Source organism: Rhinolophus hipposideros, assembly GCF_964194185.1.
Source record: "Rhinolophus hipposideros genome assembly, chromosome: 11".
NCBI classification, from domain to species: Eukaryota; Metazoa; Chordata; class Mammalia; order Chiroptera; family Rhinolophidae; genus Rhinolophus; species Rhinolophus hipposideros.
The window spans coordinates 78,345,050-78,361,956 of record NC_138057.1 but is presented as its reverse complement, the minus strand read 5'-3'; the positions used below and the strand labels follow the sequence as shown (position 1 = coordinate 78,361,956).

Sequence of the window (16,907 nt, the reverse complement as noted above, 5' to 3'; positions counted from 1 at the left end):
ATAACATGCTATAGTCCTAATCACAGTGAACTGCTTATCAAGTAAATTAAATGAGATTATTCATGCATGAGAAATTGGGGCAATAGGAATATGAAATACAGGACTGTTCCCACATACATATTTATATGGTTTATTGTAAAAACCTGTAGTTTTTCCTGGCTTTCCAAGCAGACTTATATTACCTGAAATCAGGAAACACAATTGGCCCAACACAATTATAAATTCAAAAGGTCTAATCCAAACAAGGAAATAAGGATTACTTTGATGATGATGATGAAGAAATCTGAATTTATGTACACTTAATTTATCTTAGAGGATCTCATTAGAGAAATGAAGCACCAGGTTATTCTGGATTATTTCAGATTATTCTGAAAAATTTATTCTTATTTTCAATCAACTATTTTGTAAAATTAAAACTTCATTTTAAGGGCCGGCCCAGTGGCTCAGGCAGTTGGAGCTCCATGCTCCTAACTCCGAAGGCTGCCGGTTCAATTCCCACATGGGCCAGTGGGCTCTCAACCACAAGGTTGTCAGTTCAACTCCCGGAAGGAATGGTGGGCAGCACCCGAGGCAACTAAGATTGAACACGGCACCTTGAGCTGAGCTGCCGCTGAGTTTCCAAATGGTTCAGTTGGTTGGAGCGCGTCCTCTCAACCACAAAGTTGCCGGTTCGACTCCCGCAAGGGATGGTGGGCTGTGCCCCCTGCAACTAGCAAAGGCAACTGGACCTGGAGTTGAGCTGAGCCCTCCACAACTAAGACTGAAAGGACAACAACTTGACTTGGAAAAAAAGTCCTGGAAGTACACACTGTTCCCCTTCTCCAAATAAACACACACACACACACACACACACACACACACAAAACAACTTCATTTTGAGATTGTCAAAATTCTTAACCAAAATCATACTTAAAACTACTTAAAATGTAGTTTCAGGTCTTAATTAGAAGTACAACTTCCTCCTCTTCTTCCTGTTTTCTTATTGAATGCAACTTTATCTTTACCATCACAAATGCTTTATCATAAATATTTAAGAACACACATACACTATGAAGTAAATTCTTACTGAAATAAGTTTTCCTAAAACTTCTGGCTTATAGAGAAAAACCTAAAATTAAAAGACAACAGGAAGGCCGGCGCAGTGGCTCAGATGGTTGGACGCCTAACTCCTAACACCTAGGTCGCGGGTTCGATTCCCACATGGGCCAGTGAGCTGCGCCCTCTAAAGATTGTGAACAACAGCTCTCTCTGGAGCTGGGCTGCCATGAGCTGTCGAGGGCTGCTCTGGGCCATGAGTGGCCGGCAGCCAGCGTGAGCTGCCGTGGGCCACTGTGAGCGGCCGACCCACGACCGACCGGCGACTGACTGCCTCAGGCTCATAACACCAGCATGGGCCAGGGAGCTGTGTCCTGCACAACCAGACTGAGAAACAACAGCTTGAAAGGGAGTGGGTTGGGGGAAGGCGGAAGAAGGGGGAATTTAAAAAAATAAAAAAAGACAATAGGAGGCTAAGAAACATGCTGAGATCCTGAACTTCCCCAACAGTCAACTTAAAATGAGATGTCACCATTTTCCTACCCTGTTGGCAGTAGTTAAGGCTGATAACGTGCTGTGTTGTGAAATATGTGAACTCTGAACACTCTCATACACTCCTAGTGGGAGGGTACTGATAAAACCCTTCCAGAGGGCTATTTGGTACCTTCCATTCAAAGCAATCCCACACCTAGGAATTCACCCCACAGAAATGCTAGAACTGATTCACAAAGATACATGTACAGGAAGAACTCGCAAATATACCTGTCACACTCCTGTGAGAGAGACTTTCAGGTCACCAAAAAGCAGTTATGTGTCATGTACTAGATACTATTTTACTCCTTTCATGCTTTATGAAGGGTTATTATAATTTGTGTCGTTCTAATCTGTACTTTATCCAACCAAAACATTTTTTGGTTTTTCTACAAACTATGTCTCTGACAATGAAGTATTATATACAAAGAAACCATTTTTATTTGACTTCTAAGAGTGAAATGTAGGATAGTTTTTATAATAAAATTTAACTTTAAAAATTAGAAATGACCACTACATTAGGGGAAAAAGAAGTAAAGCCAAAAAAGTCAGCCCTGTTGCACCACCCTGTAAAAACCATTCAGAATTTGGAGACATTCCTCTAATCTCTATTTTAGTATCATTTGCTTATTGTGAATTATAAAACTTGTACATGCTCATAGAAAACGTAACTAGAATAGCAGCTGTAACCTTCCCACTCAGGGATAATTAATAACAATAGTTCGGTGTTTTCCTTTAACATCTAACAACATTTAAAATACATTTTTCAGTCACTGTGGCTTTTAAGTGGTACTAAGCAAACAAAATATCCTATCAGCTGAAAAATTATAAGCAGAGCCATAATTGGTAACTTTGCTATTGGTGGCATCTGTAACAAGACCAGTCATGTATTGGGCACTCACTACCCAGGTTCTGAGAACTTCTATTTTTTTATAAACATGGCAACGATGCCTTTTCCAGCAATAAGCATGCATGTTAGAAAAACTGGAAAACCGAAACGCATCCATTCCTTCCTTCAGCATACGCTTACCGAATCCCTACTGTGTGTCAGGCACTGTGCAATCAATGGTCAGCAAGACAAAGGAGACTTGCCCTCAGGGCTCACAATCCCCCGAGTTGTAGAAAAGTAAAAGGAGTAACAACAAATATCCATGTACCCATTGGCCACAACTATCAAGTGTCTACATTGTAGTTGTTTCAGATGGTCAGTTGTTCCTCCACAGGAAAGGAGGGAGGGAGGGAGGGAAAGAAAACAGTGGCAAAGTGAAGTGCCTTCTGCCCAGTCCAGGTCCCCTCCGTCACCCCTCCCTACACTCACAAATGATTAGGTGCGCTTCTATTTTTTCTTTTTAAAATGCGTTTCCTAGTGACAGCCAATCCATAAACATAATCAAGTGCCATTCTGTTTTCGAAATTTGGATAAATTGTGTCATAATGAATGTGTACCTGTAGCTTGCATTTTCGGACAACACTGTATTCTTTGAGGACCTGTGCTGATACATTTAATACCTTCCTCATTTTATCTGCTTGTTCTCTATCACCTGAGCATCACAACATACCGACTTTGCCACCCACGTGCATTCAGGTTACTCCCAGTGATTTATCGCGATGCTTTATGAAAATCCCTCTCCACACCTGCGTGTCTGTGCAGTGCTCAAGGGTCTATAGAAAGATGTGCACATTCTCAATTTTACTAGAAACTGTTCAATGGATCTCCAAAGTATGTAAGAGTTTCCTTACATCCTCACTGAACCTTGATGTTGTTAGAGGCTTCGTTTTCCCCAGTCTTGGGGGAAAAGACAATTCTGACATTGACTCAGTGTGCCTGTCCTGATACTTCATGAATCTGAGAACCTCATCTGTTTATTAGCCATTTGGATTTTTCATTTGTGAAGTACCTTTTTCATATCCTATGTCCATTTTCTTTTTGGAGTTTTAAAAAAAACTTCTTTATATATTCTGGCTACTGATCTTTGATTTTTATGCTGCAAGTATCTTCTCCTGGAAAAAAAATAACAACTATGTGGTATCTTTTGTCACGTAAGTCTTTTTAAATTTCAAAGAAAATTTATCAATCTTTATTCCTAATAGTAGGTTTTAAATATATTTTTTTAAATATCCTTCCAAAGTCATAAAATATTTACCAATATGTTTTTCTAAAACCTTTAGAGTTTGGTTTTCACATTTTGGTCTTTAATCCACCAAAGATTTTTTGTGTAGGGTGTGAGGTGGGTATCCATTTCTTTCTCTTCTGCTGGAAAGTTGGTGTCCTAAGACTCAGAGCAATCTGTTCTAACTTCCACGGCTCTATGATGCCACCTCTACTGTATATCAAGTTCTCATGAAGACAAAAGTCACTCTATGTGTTTCCTGTTCTGTCCCATCAGCCTGCTGATTCCCGCTACAGTATCAAATGGCTTCATGATGTGAAGCCCCAGAAGGCCAGGCCTCCTCCTTGTTCAGATGTCTTGGCTATTCCAGGACTTTTGGTGACTAAAAGGGAGTACCAGGGGGGTTTTGGGGTGCTAGTAATATCCTGTTTCTTTTCTTTTTCTTTTTTTGCTGTCCTGTTTCTTCACCTGGGTGCTACCGTGTTTCCCCAAAAATAAGACCTAGCCGGACAATCAGCTCTAATGCGTTGTTTGGAGAAAAAAATTTAAAATAAGACCCGGTATTATATTATGTCATATCATATCATATTATATTATATTATACCTGGTCTTATAGTAAAATAAGACTGAGTATTATATTATATATTATATTTATTATATTATATAAGACCCAATAGTATTTCACTATAAGTAAAATATAATACGTTTACTTATAGTAAAATATACTTATAGTAAAATAATACCGGTCTTATATTAATTTTTGCTCCAAAAGATGCATTAGAGCTGATTGTCCAGCTAGGTCTTATTTTCAGGGAAACACAGTAGTTACGTGGGTATGTAAAAAAAAAAATCACCAAGCTGCACACTTATGAACTAAGAAACTAAAGAGAGGAAGGGCAATGTGACCAGAGAGGAGGCTGCCTCCCAGACGGACTGGCAGCCTCCTTAGGGACTGGGAGCTTCCTCCTACGGGGGAAAGGGTGCCACGGGTGGGTTTAAAGGGGAGTGCCACGACTAGATTCGGCTCTTAGGCACATCACTCTAGCTACAAACAAAATATGAACTGGAGTAATGTGGGGACACAAGCATGAAGAGACTGCACTGGTCCAAGGATGGCCTGGACCAAACAGTGGACAGTGGTGACGACAGAGAACAGTGAACGGATTGGGCAAGAGATTTAGGACACCCATCTATGGAACCTGGTGATGAGAAGTTGAGAATAAAAGATTTCCAGCTTGGGAAAATGAGTGGCTGGTGGTCCCTGCTACTAAGAAAAGAAAATCTGGAAGAATATATATGATGAGGGTGAAGGGAGTGGAAGGATGAGTTGGCTTCTGACATACAGAGGTGCTTATGAGACATCTAAATGGAATGGGGTGTAGGCAGTTGTAGGCAGTATATACTTGTCTAGTGCTCAGGAGAAAGGTCTGATCTGGAGATAAAGTTTAAAAAAAAAAGTCCAGTCCCATAATCCCTAAGGACAACTACTATTTTGGTGTATTTACTCCTTTTTTCCTCACTTTAAAAACAGTTGCTTTACACTGACAATTCTGCTCTTAAATATCAGAATGTAAGAAATGCTTCTCCTTTCACTTCCTCAACAACTTCATGTTGAATTGCTTTAAAATTGCAAATGGAGTAATGATACTTTAATTTTTCTCATAAGCTGCACTTGAGAAAATAAATATGGCCACACTTATCTAGCTGAAGGCCACCTAACTGGCCACTTCTTTATTTTCAAGTTCACCCAAAAGCAGTCCACAGACTACACTGATCCCTGAATGTATTGTAGCTGGCTAACAGGGTTTTGTTCTCTTTGTTCATTTGAATTCCCAGTTAGCTAACTTCACATAAAAGCATGAATTTCTAGCTTTTCTTTAAGAAGACACTGCCGGATTCAGCATGTCTAGGCCACATTCCAACGCAGACATAAGCCGCTGGAAGCAAGGAGCAGCAGCCATCTGCTGAACGAGCATGTGCTCAGCTGGCTGGTCTCCGCCGTCTCACAAAGTATCTACATAGCTTCTAACAGCACCTGAGTTTGTGACCTCTGATTACAACAAACATCAAGTCCAAAAAGTAAGCGAAGGCCCTGCAGGCTCCCATGACCAGGTTCTCTGCTAATAGAGAAAAACAACAAGAGTAAAACCACCTACCATTAATTATCTGCCTACTATTAATGATGGGAGACACCCCTGAGGAAGCTTAATATTCCACTTCTCGGCTCACTGCATATAGATAGCAATTCATGAAAAAAATGAGGTCAGATTCAATCAGAAGACCAAAACATGACAGCTAAACGTATGAGAGAGGAAAAACTACAAAAAGCTTGAAAGAAAATGTAAAACACAGAAGTCTGGCAATCAGGGTTATCCTCTCCCAGTCACTGAAGGCTGCTCACCCAGTACACATGCTAGGATGGAAAGAGCGCCGATCGCAGGTTCGAATTCTGCCTCTTCCGTTTATGTAACCCAAGTTCTGTTTTCCTAATTTATAAACAGAGATAATAAAATTTATCTCAAAAGGGCTGCTAGGAGAAGCCCATGAATTAAAAAATCACGTATTTAGCATAGTCTCTGGCTTATAATAAATGTTTTAATAACAAGTATCCATTTGTTTTAAAGACCTCTTCATTTTTTAAAAAATTTTATTGGGGAATAGTGTGTTTCTCCAGGGCCCATCAGCTCCAAGTCATTGTCCTTCAATCTAGTTGTAGAGGGCGTGGCTCAGTTCCAAGTCCAGTTGCCGTTTTCAATCTTTAGATTGCAGGGGGCACAGCCCATCATCAATTGCGGGAATTGAACCTGAAACCTTGTTGAGAGCTCGCGCTCTAACGAACTGAGCCATCCGGCCGCCCCTCTGCAAGCTCAGCTCGTTTTCAATCTAGTTGTGGAGGGCGCAGCTCACTGGCCCAAATGGGAATCCAATCAGCAACCCTGTTGTTCAGAGCTCGTGCTCTAACCAACTCTGAGCCACCCGCTGCCCCCCACACAAGTAGCTATTACCATCGCTTCAAGTTTAGATTCTGTAGGACTCCTCACTTTTCCCACATGAGCCCAGAACAGCTGTCACCAGACTGGTGGTCTCAACCTGTCTGTACGCACAGCAGTCTCGTATACAAGTATTTTGGCAGTATACTTAAGGGGGACGGAACTTTAAACGCTGAATGCGTCAACGGCATCTATCTACCTTGGTGCCACTCTCCCCAGCTCTCTTCCTATGTTCCCTCTGAGTGGCCTTGGCCAAGTGGCTGGCTGCCCTGGCCACGCTCGTCCACGCTCACAAGGCCAAGGTGCTGGGCTTGACCTCACACTGCTGCAACAGTGCACTGTATCCTTTTCTCCACGCCGCTGGGCAATATTCCAGACAGACACGGCTAACTGCAAGTCCTCGCATTCATTCTACACAGTGATCACCACTGGGGAGGCATGCCCAGAAAAGGCGAGAGGTTTACTGAGATGCAGCAGCTAACGGTCCAGGGGTTTGAGACGAGGCACAGCAGGGACAAGATCCTCTTCTAATTTCCCAACATTTTTCAGGTACTTTGAGAGGATGGGTGGCAGGGGGTGGGGAAATTCACAAAGCAGACTGTGCCATGGGGCTGAGCCACTGGCGTAAGAAAGAGCCACCACGTGAGGCCAGTGCGACCAGGTGGATCGCAACCAACCGACAGAGAGATTCTAGAGGATTTCTGCAAAGAGGCCTTTCGTTTATCTACTTACTACACCGTCAAAGCTGTTCTCTAAAAGTGCGTACTCAAAAACAAATAGCACGTGGCTATGAAAGTAGAGCTTCGAAGTTATTACAGGTAACCCCCGTACAACACGGCACCCTAGAACACGGTTTCACTCTAACTCGGTTCGCGAATCAGAGAAATCCCCGAACAACACGGAGCGTAGTAAGAGCTTTTAAGAGCGAAAGATATCTCATTTGAAATTTTTCATTCGAGCGTGGATGTCGTATCAGATTTGACTGCAGAATTTTAAAATGTATTAGAATTTTAAATCCATTTTGTTCGTGGAGTATCAAGTTCAGAGGATGAAGAGATCTTGTTAAAAAGAAAATGCCCCCGGTTAATGGTGCTTAGTAGTGATGATGAAGAAAACATTATTTAACACACATTAATATGTTATACTTTGGTGAAAATTGCTTTAAAAAAGATATTTCTCTTAATTATAAAAATATAATAGTATGTTTTTTTTAATTTTTGGAAACTAACTCCCGTTTTTCTATTAGTTCTTTGTTTTCGTATAACATGGATTCTCATAACACGGCATTTTAGGAACCCAACAACCCAACAGTGTTATGTGGGGGTTGCCTGTATATGTTGTGTTAGTTTCCTGGGGCTGCTGTAACAAATACCCACAGACAGGTTAGCTTAAAACAACAGAAATGTATGCTGTCACAGTTCTGAGAAGTCCAAAATCGCGGTGTTGGGAGGGCTGTTCTCCCTCTAAAGACTCGGCGGAAAAAATTCTTCCTTGCCTCTTCTGAGCTTCTGGTGGCTGCCGGCAACCCCTCCTGTTCTTGGTTTGCAGCTGCCATCACTCTCAAATCTGCTTCTGTCTTCACCTGGCCTCGTTCTCTCCGTGTGTGTCTCCTCTTCTTATAAGGATACTGGTTATACTGGAATGAGGGCCCATCCTGATCCAGTATGACCCAATCTTAATTACTTATATCTGCAAAGACGCCATTTCCAAACGAGGCTACATTCTGAGGTTCCCAGGGGCACTAGCTAAGCCCATACATACATCCATCTTCTCAATCATTTACACTAAGCGTTCTAGTGCTTAATTACCTAGCCCATATTTATGTTATCATTCTTCCACTAAAGAGAGGACGGGAAAGAAAACCTATTGTGTAGTCCAGACAATACTTCTTGACCCCAACGTTTTTTCTATTAGTTAAAAATAGAATAAACCACACGTTTACTATTATGTACTATGGAGGGAGAAACAAGCAAAAATCAGTAACAGCGGCTACGGAAGGCAGACAGGCAATAAAAGTGGGAAAACGATAAAGCAGTCATTGGAATTTTCCAGCGCTGTTTTATTAAGAAACCCCAGCAATCAAATATTTGATTATTTGATACTAATATTCGAAGAAAGCAAACTGGCATATATACCACCGAACTGTGGTCACTAAGAAAAGGCCTATAGATACATACGCAGCAGAACGATGTTTAATAGATGTACACACTTAAAAGACGCAACCCTGAAGTGTCTGTGTAAAAGATCATTTGAAGTGTAGACTGAGGTTGGGAATCTTTCCAGTGCAAATGGCCAGCTACTGGCGATACAATAACCTTCACAGTGCTATCTACTCTCCCACTTTGGTGCAAGAAAGTAGGCAGGAAAAGGCAAAAAAATGAAAAAGACACGATCAACCTACGTTCCCACTGGAGGGGCCCACCCAAAACGGAAACCTGCTACCTTTTGGCCGCACCGATTATCCAAAGAGCAGATGTGCTCAAGCCCAACGGCCGCATTCCGTGGTTTCATACGAGGAAAAGGAGTAATTGAGCTATGCTGGTGGTCACTACACAGGAACTGCCCTTCCCATCCTGCCAACATGCCCGTTAGACAATCATATCCCCCGACCAAATCCTCCCACTCCGAATGTGAGTGGGTGGGTGGGAACACGTATACAATCTAAAAGTAAATAGGCATCTTGCTCTTGTTCCCTTTCCAACTATTGTCACATTAAGAGTAATATCTCGTCTTCCTCCTCTGGTCTACTAAGTGGTGGCGACATCCACCATTACCACCTCTGCCAGCAACCCAGATGTCACGTCCTCCCTCACCCCCACATCTGTCCATCATGTACCCTCTAAATATTTGGGGGGGTGTACTCTCTTCTCCCTCCTCCCCCCATGGGCCTACTTTAGGCCCTAATCTTGCATCTAGAATATGTCTATACCCTGGCTGGCCCCTTGCTTCCAGTCCAGCTTCCTAGTCAAGCTCCCAGAGAAACCTACCATGTTTCCCCGAAAATAAGACCTACCCCGAAAATAAGCCCCAGTTAAGATCATCAGCCAGATGGATGCATTTAGTACGTTACGATGATGTTCCAGAAGAAGATGACATGCCTGTATCTGAATAAATGTACAGTCGTATATGAAAAAATAAGACATTCCCTGAAAATACTCCCTAATGCGTCTTTGGGAGCAAAAATCAATGTAAGACTCGGTCTTATTTTTGGGGAAACATGGTATCTACCTAAAATGCAAATCTTATTCCATCACTCCCAGCCCAAAAAATTGCAGGGCTCCCCAATGCTAAAGACAGGGATTCAAATGCCTCCACACGTCACAAAGGCCTACCTCTACACCTCTCCTCTACTCTGTGTTTCACTCTTTATACATCAACACCCAGCACAATGGACTATTTCTTCCACCATGCTCATGAGGCGTCTTCCTTGTCTTATCCTCTCCTCTTACAAAAGGTTCAGGACTCATGTGCTCCCACAGCCCCTGGGTATGTTGGCACAATGTGTAGAAAGGGGAACCCTCATGAATTGCTGGTGGGAATGTAAAATGGTAGAGTCACTTTGAAAAGTTGTTTGGCACTTTCTTAAAAAGTTAAATATATAAAACAAACAAACCAAAACCCAGACTCACAGATACAAAGACTAGACTAGTGGTTGCCAGAAGGGAAGGTGGGGATGGGAAAAAGGAATGAAAAAGTATTAATACAAACTTCCAGTTATAAAATAAGTAAATCATGGGTATGTAATGTACAGCACGGGGAATACAGTCAATAATAAATACCGTGTTAACTTTGTGAGGTGACAGATGGAAACTAGACTTACTGTGGTGACCATTTTGCAATGTATACAAATGTCAAATCACTATTTTGTATATCTGAAACTAATATATTGTATGTCAAGTATCCCTCAAAAAAAAAGTTAAATATAAATCCACCATATGACCCAGCAATTCTACTCCACTCCTAGGTATCACCCCCATAAATGAAAACATGTCCCCACAAAGACTTGCATGTGAATGTTTATAGTAGCATTATTCACAATGGCCAGAAAGGGAAACCCAAATGTCCATCATCTGGAGAATGGCTAAGCAAGATGTGGTCTATCCATACAATGGAATAGTATTTGACCATTAAAAGGAATGAATTACTTACTAATAAAGGGTACAAATGGATGAACCCCAAAGACATAAGTAAAAGAAGCCGGGCACAAAAGACCGCATATTATGTAATATCCAAATATCCAAAAAAGACAAATCTAGAGAGACAGAGAGTAGGTTAGTGGTTGCCTGAGACCAGTGATGGGAATAGGAATTAACTGTAAACCAGCAAAAGGACTTTTATGGGGGTGATGGAAATGTTCCATGACTGGATTGTGGTGATAGTTGCACAACTCAGTAAATTTACTAACAATCACTGATTTGCACATTTAAAATGGGTGAATTTCATGGTAAGTAAACTATACCTTAATAAAGTTATTTTTGAAAGGTAAGGAATCTAGAGAAAGATCAAAAGAATTTTGAGAAGACTGAGAAAACCAGAAGAATGGTGTTGAAAATGTAACATGGCATAAGAAAAGTGAATAAAAAAAATGAAAGGACTTGTTTCTCATTTTAAAAAAGAAAGAAAGAAAGAATTCAAAGAGAGAAGTGATGTGTGCGGGAATGGGGCAGAACTGGCTACTGATTGATGGTTATTGAAGCTGGGTGACAGCTATGGCAGAGTTCATTATAGTAGTATCTGCTTTGATATATGTTTGAAATTCTCCTTGATACAAGTTTTTTAAAAGATCGATGCATATTTCCGGTACTCAGTGACCTCTACACGTTATTCTTGCCAGTCTGGGTCTATAAACTGACCAAATCGCCTACTTCTCTCTGTCTCAAGCAAAACAAACAATCTAATAATGCTGCTGTTCTTACAGGCTGTATTCAGGTAATATCCATTTCCTTGAGCAAGAAGTTAGAATTTACTTTAAGAAAAAAGAAACAGTTACAATATTGATTATGGAATAAGCGCCACAGTACTTAAGAAAACAAGTTACAAAGATGAAAAACATTAAATAATTTAGCACAATAGGAAGAAATCAATCACCAGAATTATACCATTCAGTTTGCTTCGACCACAGTGGTTAGTCTACTTTTTAATCTATACCAATATTGCCAGTATTTACTTAATGACGCCACCTGACATTTTAATTCTAGAAATGTACAAAGAGCATTAGATTGGGGGTCAAGAGACATGGTCCAGTGTGTCCTGCTATTAGCTTTGTCTCTAATTTACAAACTATACGAACTCAATTACATTACTTAATCTAAGACTCAGGATCCTAAACTACGAAATTAAAGAATTTTCAAGATCAGGGGTTCTGAACTTGCAGTCATAAGCCTGGGGGCTAAAGCCTGTAGCTAAGCTTCAGCAGGATTATAAAGCTCCAGAAATTCCAAGACATTTTTGTCTCCATTTCGACCTGCACTTTTCTGGGGAGAGGTTCTATATCTTTCAGCAGATTCTCAAAAGGAGTCAGGGCTCACCTAGCTCCCTGCGGCTGAGAACCATTTTAATCACGCTAATTTTTATTTACAAACAACTGACACCCAAAACTAGGGTGTTACGGGTCTGACCAGGCTTTTTAATCCAGATTCTGTATTCTTTAAGCTCTACGTTCACACGAATATAATGCTTCGGGGTTTGCTAGCATAATGGGTTTTAACAAGACAAACTTTCTACAATCCCACAACTTATTAGAAAATTGCTGTTATGAAACATATGTACACGGCTTTGGGTCATAACGATTTGTTTTTCTATTCTCCAGATATATCGACCTGCTGAACCGCCTGGCGGCACGTTTTGGCCTTGGATAACTTTTAGTTGGGAGTTACGAAGCAAGATCCAAGGGATCATTCCAGGCCTGGACAGACAACGACAGCAGCGAGGGATGAAAAAACTAGGCCCTTTCATTAGAATCCGAGGTTTAATGCTGGCTTCACATTCTCGGTCATGGATTTCAAGCGAGATGTGGAATTCCTCCTGGAGATTCCCATGGGGATCAGCCTGGAGAGCGGCCGAAGCCGAACGGGGAAACTGAGGCTGAGGTTCCGCGCATGTCCCCCCCTCCCGGCAGGCACGAGCGGACGCCGGAGCGGAGACGGCGGACGAGACACGAGCTGGAGGCGAAGAGGGCGCGGAAGGGCAGGTCGCCACGGGCGAGGAACCTGGGGAAGCCCGCGGGTGGCAGCGCGGCCTCCCGAGTCCCTCGGGGTTCCGCCGCAGGTCAGCCCCTTCCGCGCGGCCGGCCGGGATCCTCCTGCCCCTTCCGGACTGCGCACGGACCCCCGCCACTCCCGAGGCCCCTCGGACTCCTCTCCCAGGAGGGTGGCGCGCCCGCGCTCAGAGCCACCCTCCGTCGGGTCACAGCTGCGCCGCCCTGGGGGAGCGGCGCGGACCTCCGCCCCCGGCCCCGCCCGGCCCGCCGGCCCTACCTTGAGCGCCAGGTGGTGGACGCGGCCCAGGCCGGGCTCGGCCAGCAGCTGCAGCAGCCCCAGCAGGGGAAGCAGCCGGAGGCCCGCCACCAGCCGAGGACAGCCGGGGCCCGAGGGGCCGACGGGCGCCGGGGCAGCCATGTTCGTTCCAGCATCACCAGCTGCTTCCTCTACCGCCCACTTCCGGGGTTAAAGGGCGGCGGACGCCGGAAGCGCCTGGTAGTGGGGGCTCCGCGGGGGGCTGCCTGGGGCTCTTCTCGGCAGCGTGCGGCCCGGAAAGTCGCTGAGGGGCCGAAGGTGACCCCCGAGCGGCCGTGCAGTGGACCTCCCTTGTGCGGACTTTCGGTTCAGCCAGAGGAGGCGGAACCCCCCGTGGGGACCCTGCGGCTGTTGTCGTGGAAACAGTGGTTGGGCCGGACCAGTCCGGGCCACACCTACACCCCGCGAGCTTTGAAAGCGACCTTGGGCCTGCGGGACCCGCACCGCAGGGGCACCCAGGGTCCCCGACGGGGGGACCTCTCACACGGGCTGCAGCGCCGTGTGTGGCCGTTGAGTGGCCTGATTTCACGAGCGGCGTTGACTCGGTGGAAATACCAAGTTCCTGGCTTGTCATAGGTCCCTTGTTTTTGTGGAGGCGCTTAACACAAATTTCAAACGAAATGGTTGCAGTAATACGATTTATCAAGCCCTGATTATGCACTTGGTTAGGTTTTTTTGTGCATTACTGCATTTAATCCTTGGAACAATCTAATGAGGTAGGAGGTGGGTATTACCATTATCCCCACTTTACAGGCAAGCAAACTGAGGCTCTGAGACATTAAGTCATTTGTTCCAGGTTGAGCTGGGAATCACATGGCAACTTTTAACTAGTGTGTTGTATTGCCTCGTGCTCTTTCATAGGACCGCTAGAGTCAGCGTCTCAGCGTTTTCCTGTTAATTCTGTGTGGAAATTTTCCTTGCTTCTAATCTGTGGACTTTATGGGGAGGTCTTTAATGGAAGGATGCAGTAGTTGGTTCCCTCCTCTCACCATTTTTTATCAAGGAGTTATAGAAGAATATGCTTATTGAGATTGCCAGTAGACTAGCCGGTTTTATTTAGTTTTTAGATTCTTTTTTTTAGCTTGCCATACATGCTCTTTGTGTGAAATAATTTAAGCAAGAAAAAATAAAAGCCAGGAATCCCAGGACTGGAACCTCATCTGCTTTAGAATTGGATCTGTGCTTCTTGCACTATACCATGCATGGCTTTCTAATTCCTATCATTTTAATTTTTAAAAAAAATTAAAAGCCTAGAATCTGAGTAATGTGTTACCAAATGAAATGCTAGAGAAATTTTCAGAAAGCATTTAAAAAATTTATAATACCACATCTTATATTAATTTTTGTTCGAAAAAATAATATTAATTTTTGCATTAGAGCCTGTTGTCCGGCTAGGTCTTATTTTCGGGGAAACGGTACCAAGAACAGTTAATTGATTCTCACTTCAGCATGAAACTAGTTGTTAAAGGGAAAGGTGCTTTTTACATGCAGTTTCACTTTTAAAGGCAGTTTGCAATGCTTTGTGTGGTTTACTTTTAAAGTGAGGTACCATTTTTGAGAATCTCTCATTTTTAATTTGAATGTAATGGGCTTCTAAACACAGGGAATGATCAGGAATAGTCTTAATAATACAACAGTGATCAAGCATTTAAATAGTTTATAAAATAGAAGATCTCTGTCTTTTAGTTTCTGTAAAACAATTTTACAGAGGCTTAAAGCTAGGTTCTTATTTCTTGCTTCTTTTCACTTGGGAATTATTATGTGACCTTCACAGGGTCACATACCAGTGGTATCTGTCCAGAGGAATATCTTCCCTCAGGTATTTGAAAACTATATTGTGCCAGTCATTAGTCTGGAATTTAGAGAAATAAGAAAGGGAACACTAATTACAAAGATTTAAAGTATTTTTTAGACAGTTGCTTTTCAAATTCTGTTCAATCTCCGAAGTTGGCAGTTATATTTAGGCACATGATTGTAGTTTCAAGGAAAGATTATTTGCTTACTCATGATACTGTAACTGGAAACAGACAGTTGAGTAAAAGAACAAGTTATGCCTGCTTCTCCCTGGCAACATTTTCAAAGGGGCATTAAACTGTAAGGTATTGACTGAAAAGGCCTGGAGGGGCCGAAGAAACTGATCTCCTAAACCTGGCTTTTAGCCTTATTCTCTTAGTCAAGTGCATTTATATCTTCTATTTCCACTAACTTTGCAGGATCCACTAAAGGTTGCCACCAGTAGCAGAATGTGTAATTTGAACCTAGTGTGATTAATATTTGGCATCAGTTTAGAAATTTCCAGAAACCTTTTAGACGATTAGTGGGTTAATACTCGCCAATTGTAATAAGGTATAATTGCCATCTGTTTTTCTTACCAAAAGAGTTGATAAATCAAATCAAAAGCTTCTATAAAGACAGTATAAGGAAGTTAAGATCAAGTGACATTCAGAAGTCAAATGTCACTTTCATTCTTTGACTAGAACGGTCATTTCTTGGGGCACAGGGGAAGCCCATTGGTATCTTTTTGCAGAGAGTGATCTTCATGGAAAAGCTAGGCCCTGACACATCATGAATCATGCGAATTGGAGAAAAACTTCACATTCACTTCTCCTATTCTTGGTGGCACAATGTGTAACTTACTCAGAGAGCTGGTTTTTCCTGATTTTATGCACATCTTTATAGACCTTCAGGGGAATTCCATTATCAGATGCAAAAATTAGTTGCAGTTTCAAGATTCTGTTCAGAGAGTTCCTACTTTTATCCCTCTCCACCTTTTTCCACTTAACTGCTTTTCTGGGTCCTTAGTAAGTAGTTTGAATGCTGAACAAATGTGGAAATTTTAAGCTGAAACTTAAAATTTGGGAGCTATTTTAAAGAAAAAAAATTCTGAGCATTTCATTAGGAATAGTACTTCACCAATAGACTACTTATCAAGTGTAGTTCTTTTGCTACATCAGTAGTGCTTCAAGGATTGCTCTCCTTGATACACTAAGTAAAAATCCTCCAGAAAGCAAAAGGAAAGGGAACTAATACTTGTCTTGTGTGCTAAGCATTTGACATGCTTTCTTACTTTTCATCTTTGCAGTAACCTTTGAAATAAGTAGCATTATTTCATTTTATAGAGAGGGAAACAGGCTTACAGAAGGAAAAGAAATCAACCAAAGCTCTGCAGCTGTCTGTGGCTAGCTATCCAAATCTGGCTAACACCAAAGCCTGACCCCCGCCCCCCAGCTCCCTCATTTCAGTCTCATGACAATCTATGCAGTTTCTGTTTAACAAATGAGGAAACTGAGGCTCAGAGAGTTTCAGTAACTTGCCAAAAGCCACACACCTAATAAGTAGTGGCACGCTAGGATACCAATTTAACAATTATTAATACAAAACCTACCTCCTTTAAAATAGAGTCATCTATACATCTAAGCCCCTGAATTACATGTTTATTAATTGCAAGTACCATTAGAATTGCCAAAAATATTGTTTTTATTTTATAATATTTTATTTATATTTATTTATAAATATATTTATAAATATTTATATTTATTTATAATATTGTTTGCCTCGAGCTGGCCCAGTGGCTCAGGTAGTTGGAGCGCGGTGCTTTCTAACGCTGGGAGGGGGTTGGTGTCGCCAGTTTGATTCCCACATGGGCCAGTGATCTGCGCCCTCTACAGCTAAGCTTGTGAACAACAGCTCTCTGGAGCTGGGCTGCTTGGAGCAGCAGCCCGAAG

General features: G+C 42.3%; 1 protein-coding gene across 1 annotated transcript in view; it reads right to left on the bottom strand.

Moving 5' to 3' along the window:
• The window catches only part of GPR107 (G protein-coupled receptor 107), a 63,489-nt gene extending 50,173 nt beyond the window's left edge, over positions 1–13,316 (bottom strand). The window contains exon 1 of the mRNA XM_081067446.1: positions 13,144–13,316. Coding sequence (XP_080923572.1) covers positions 13,144–13,284 — 141 coding nt within the window. The 5' untranslated portion in view covers positions 13,285–13,316. The remainder of the gene's footprint in view (positions 1–13,143) is intronic.
• Positions 13,317–16,907: the final 3,591 nt, after the last annotated feature.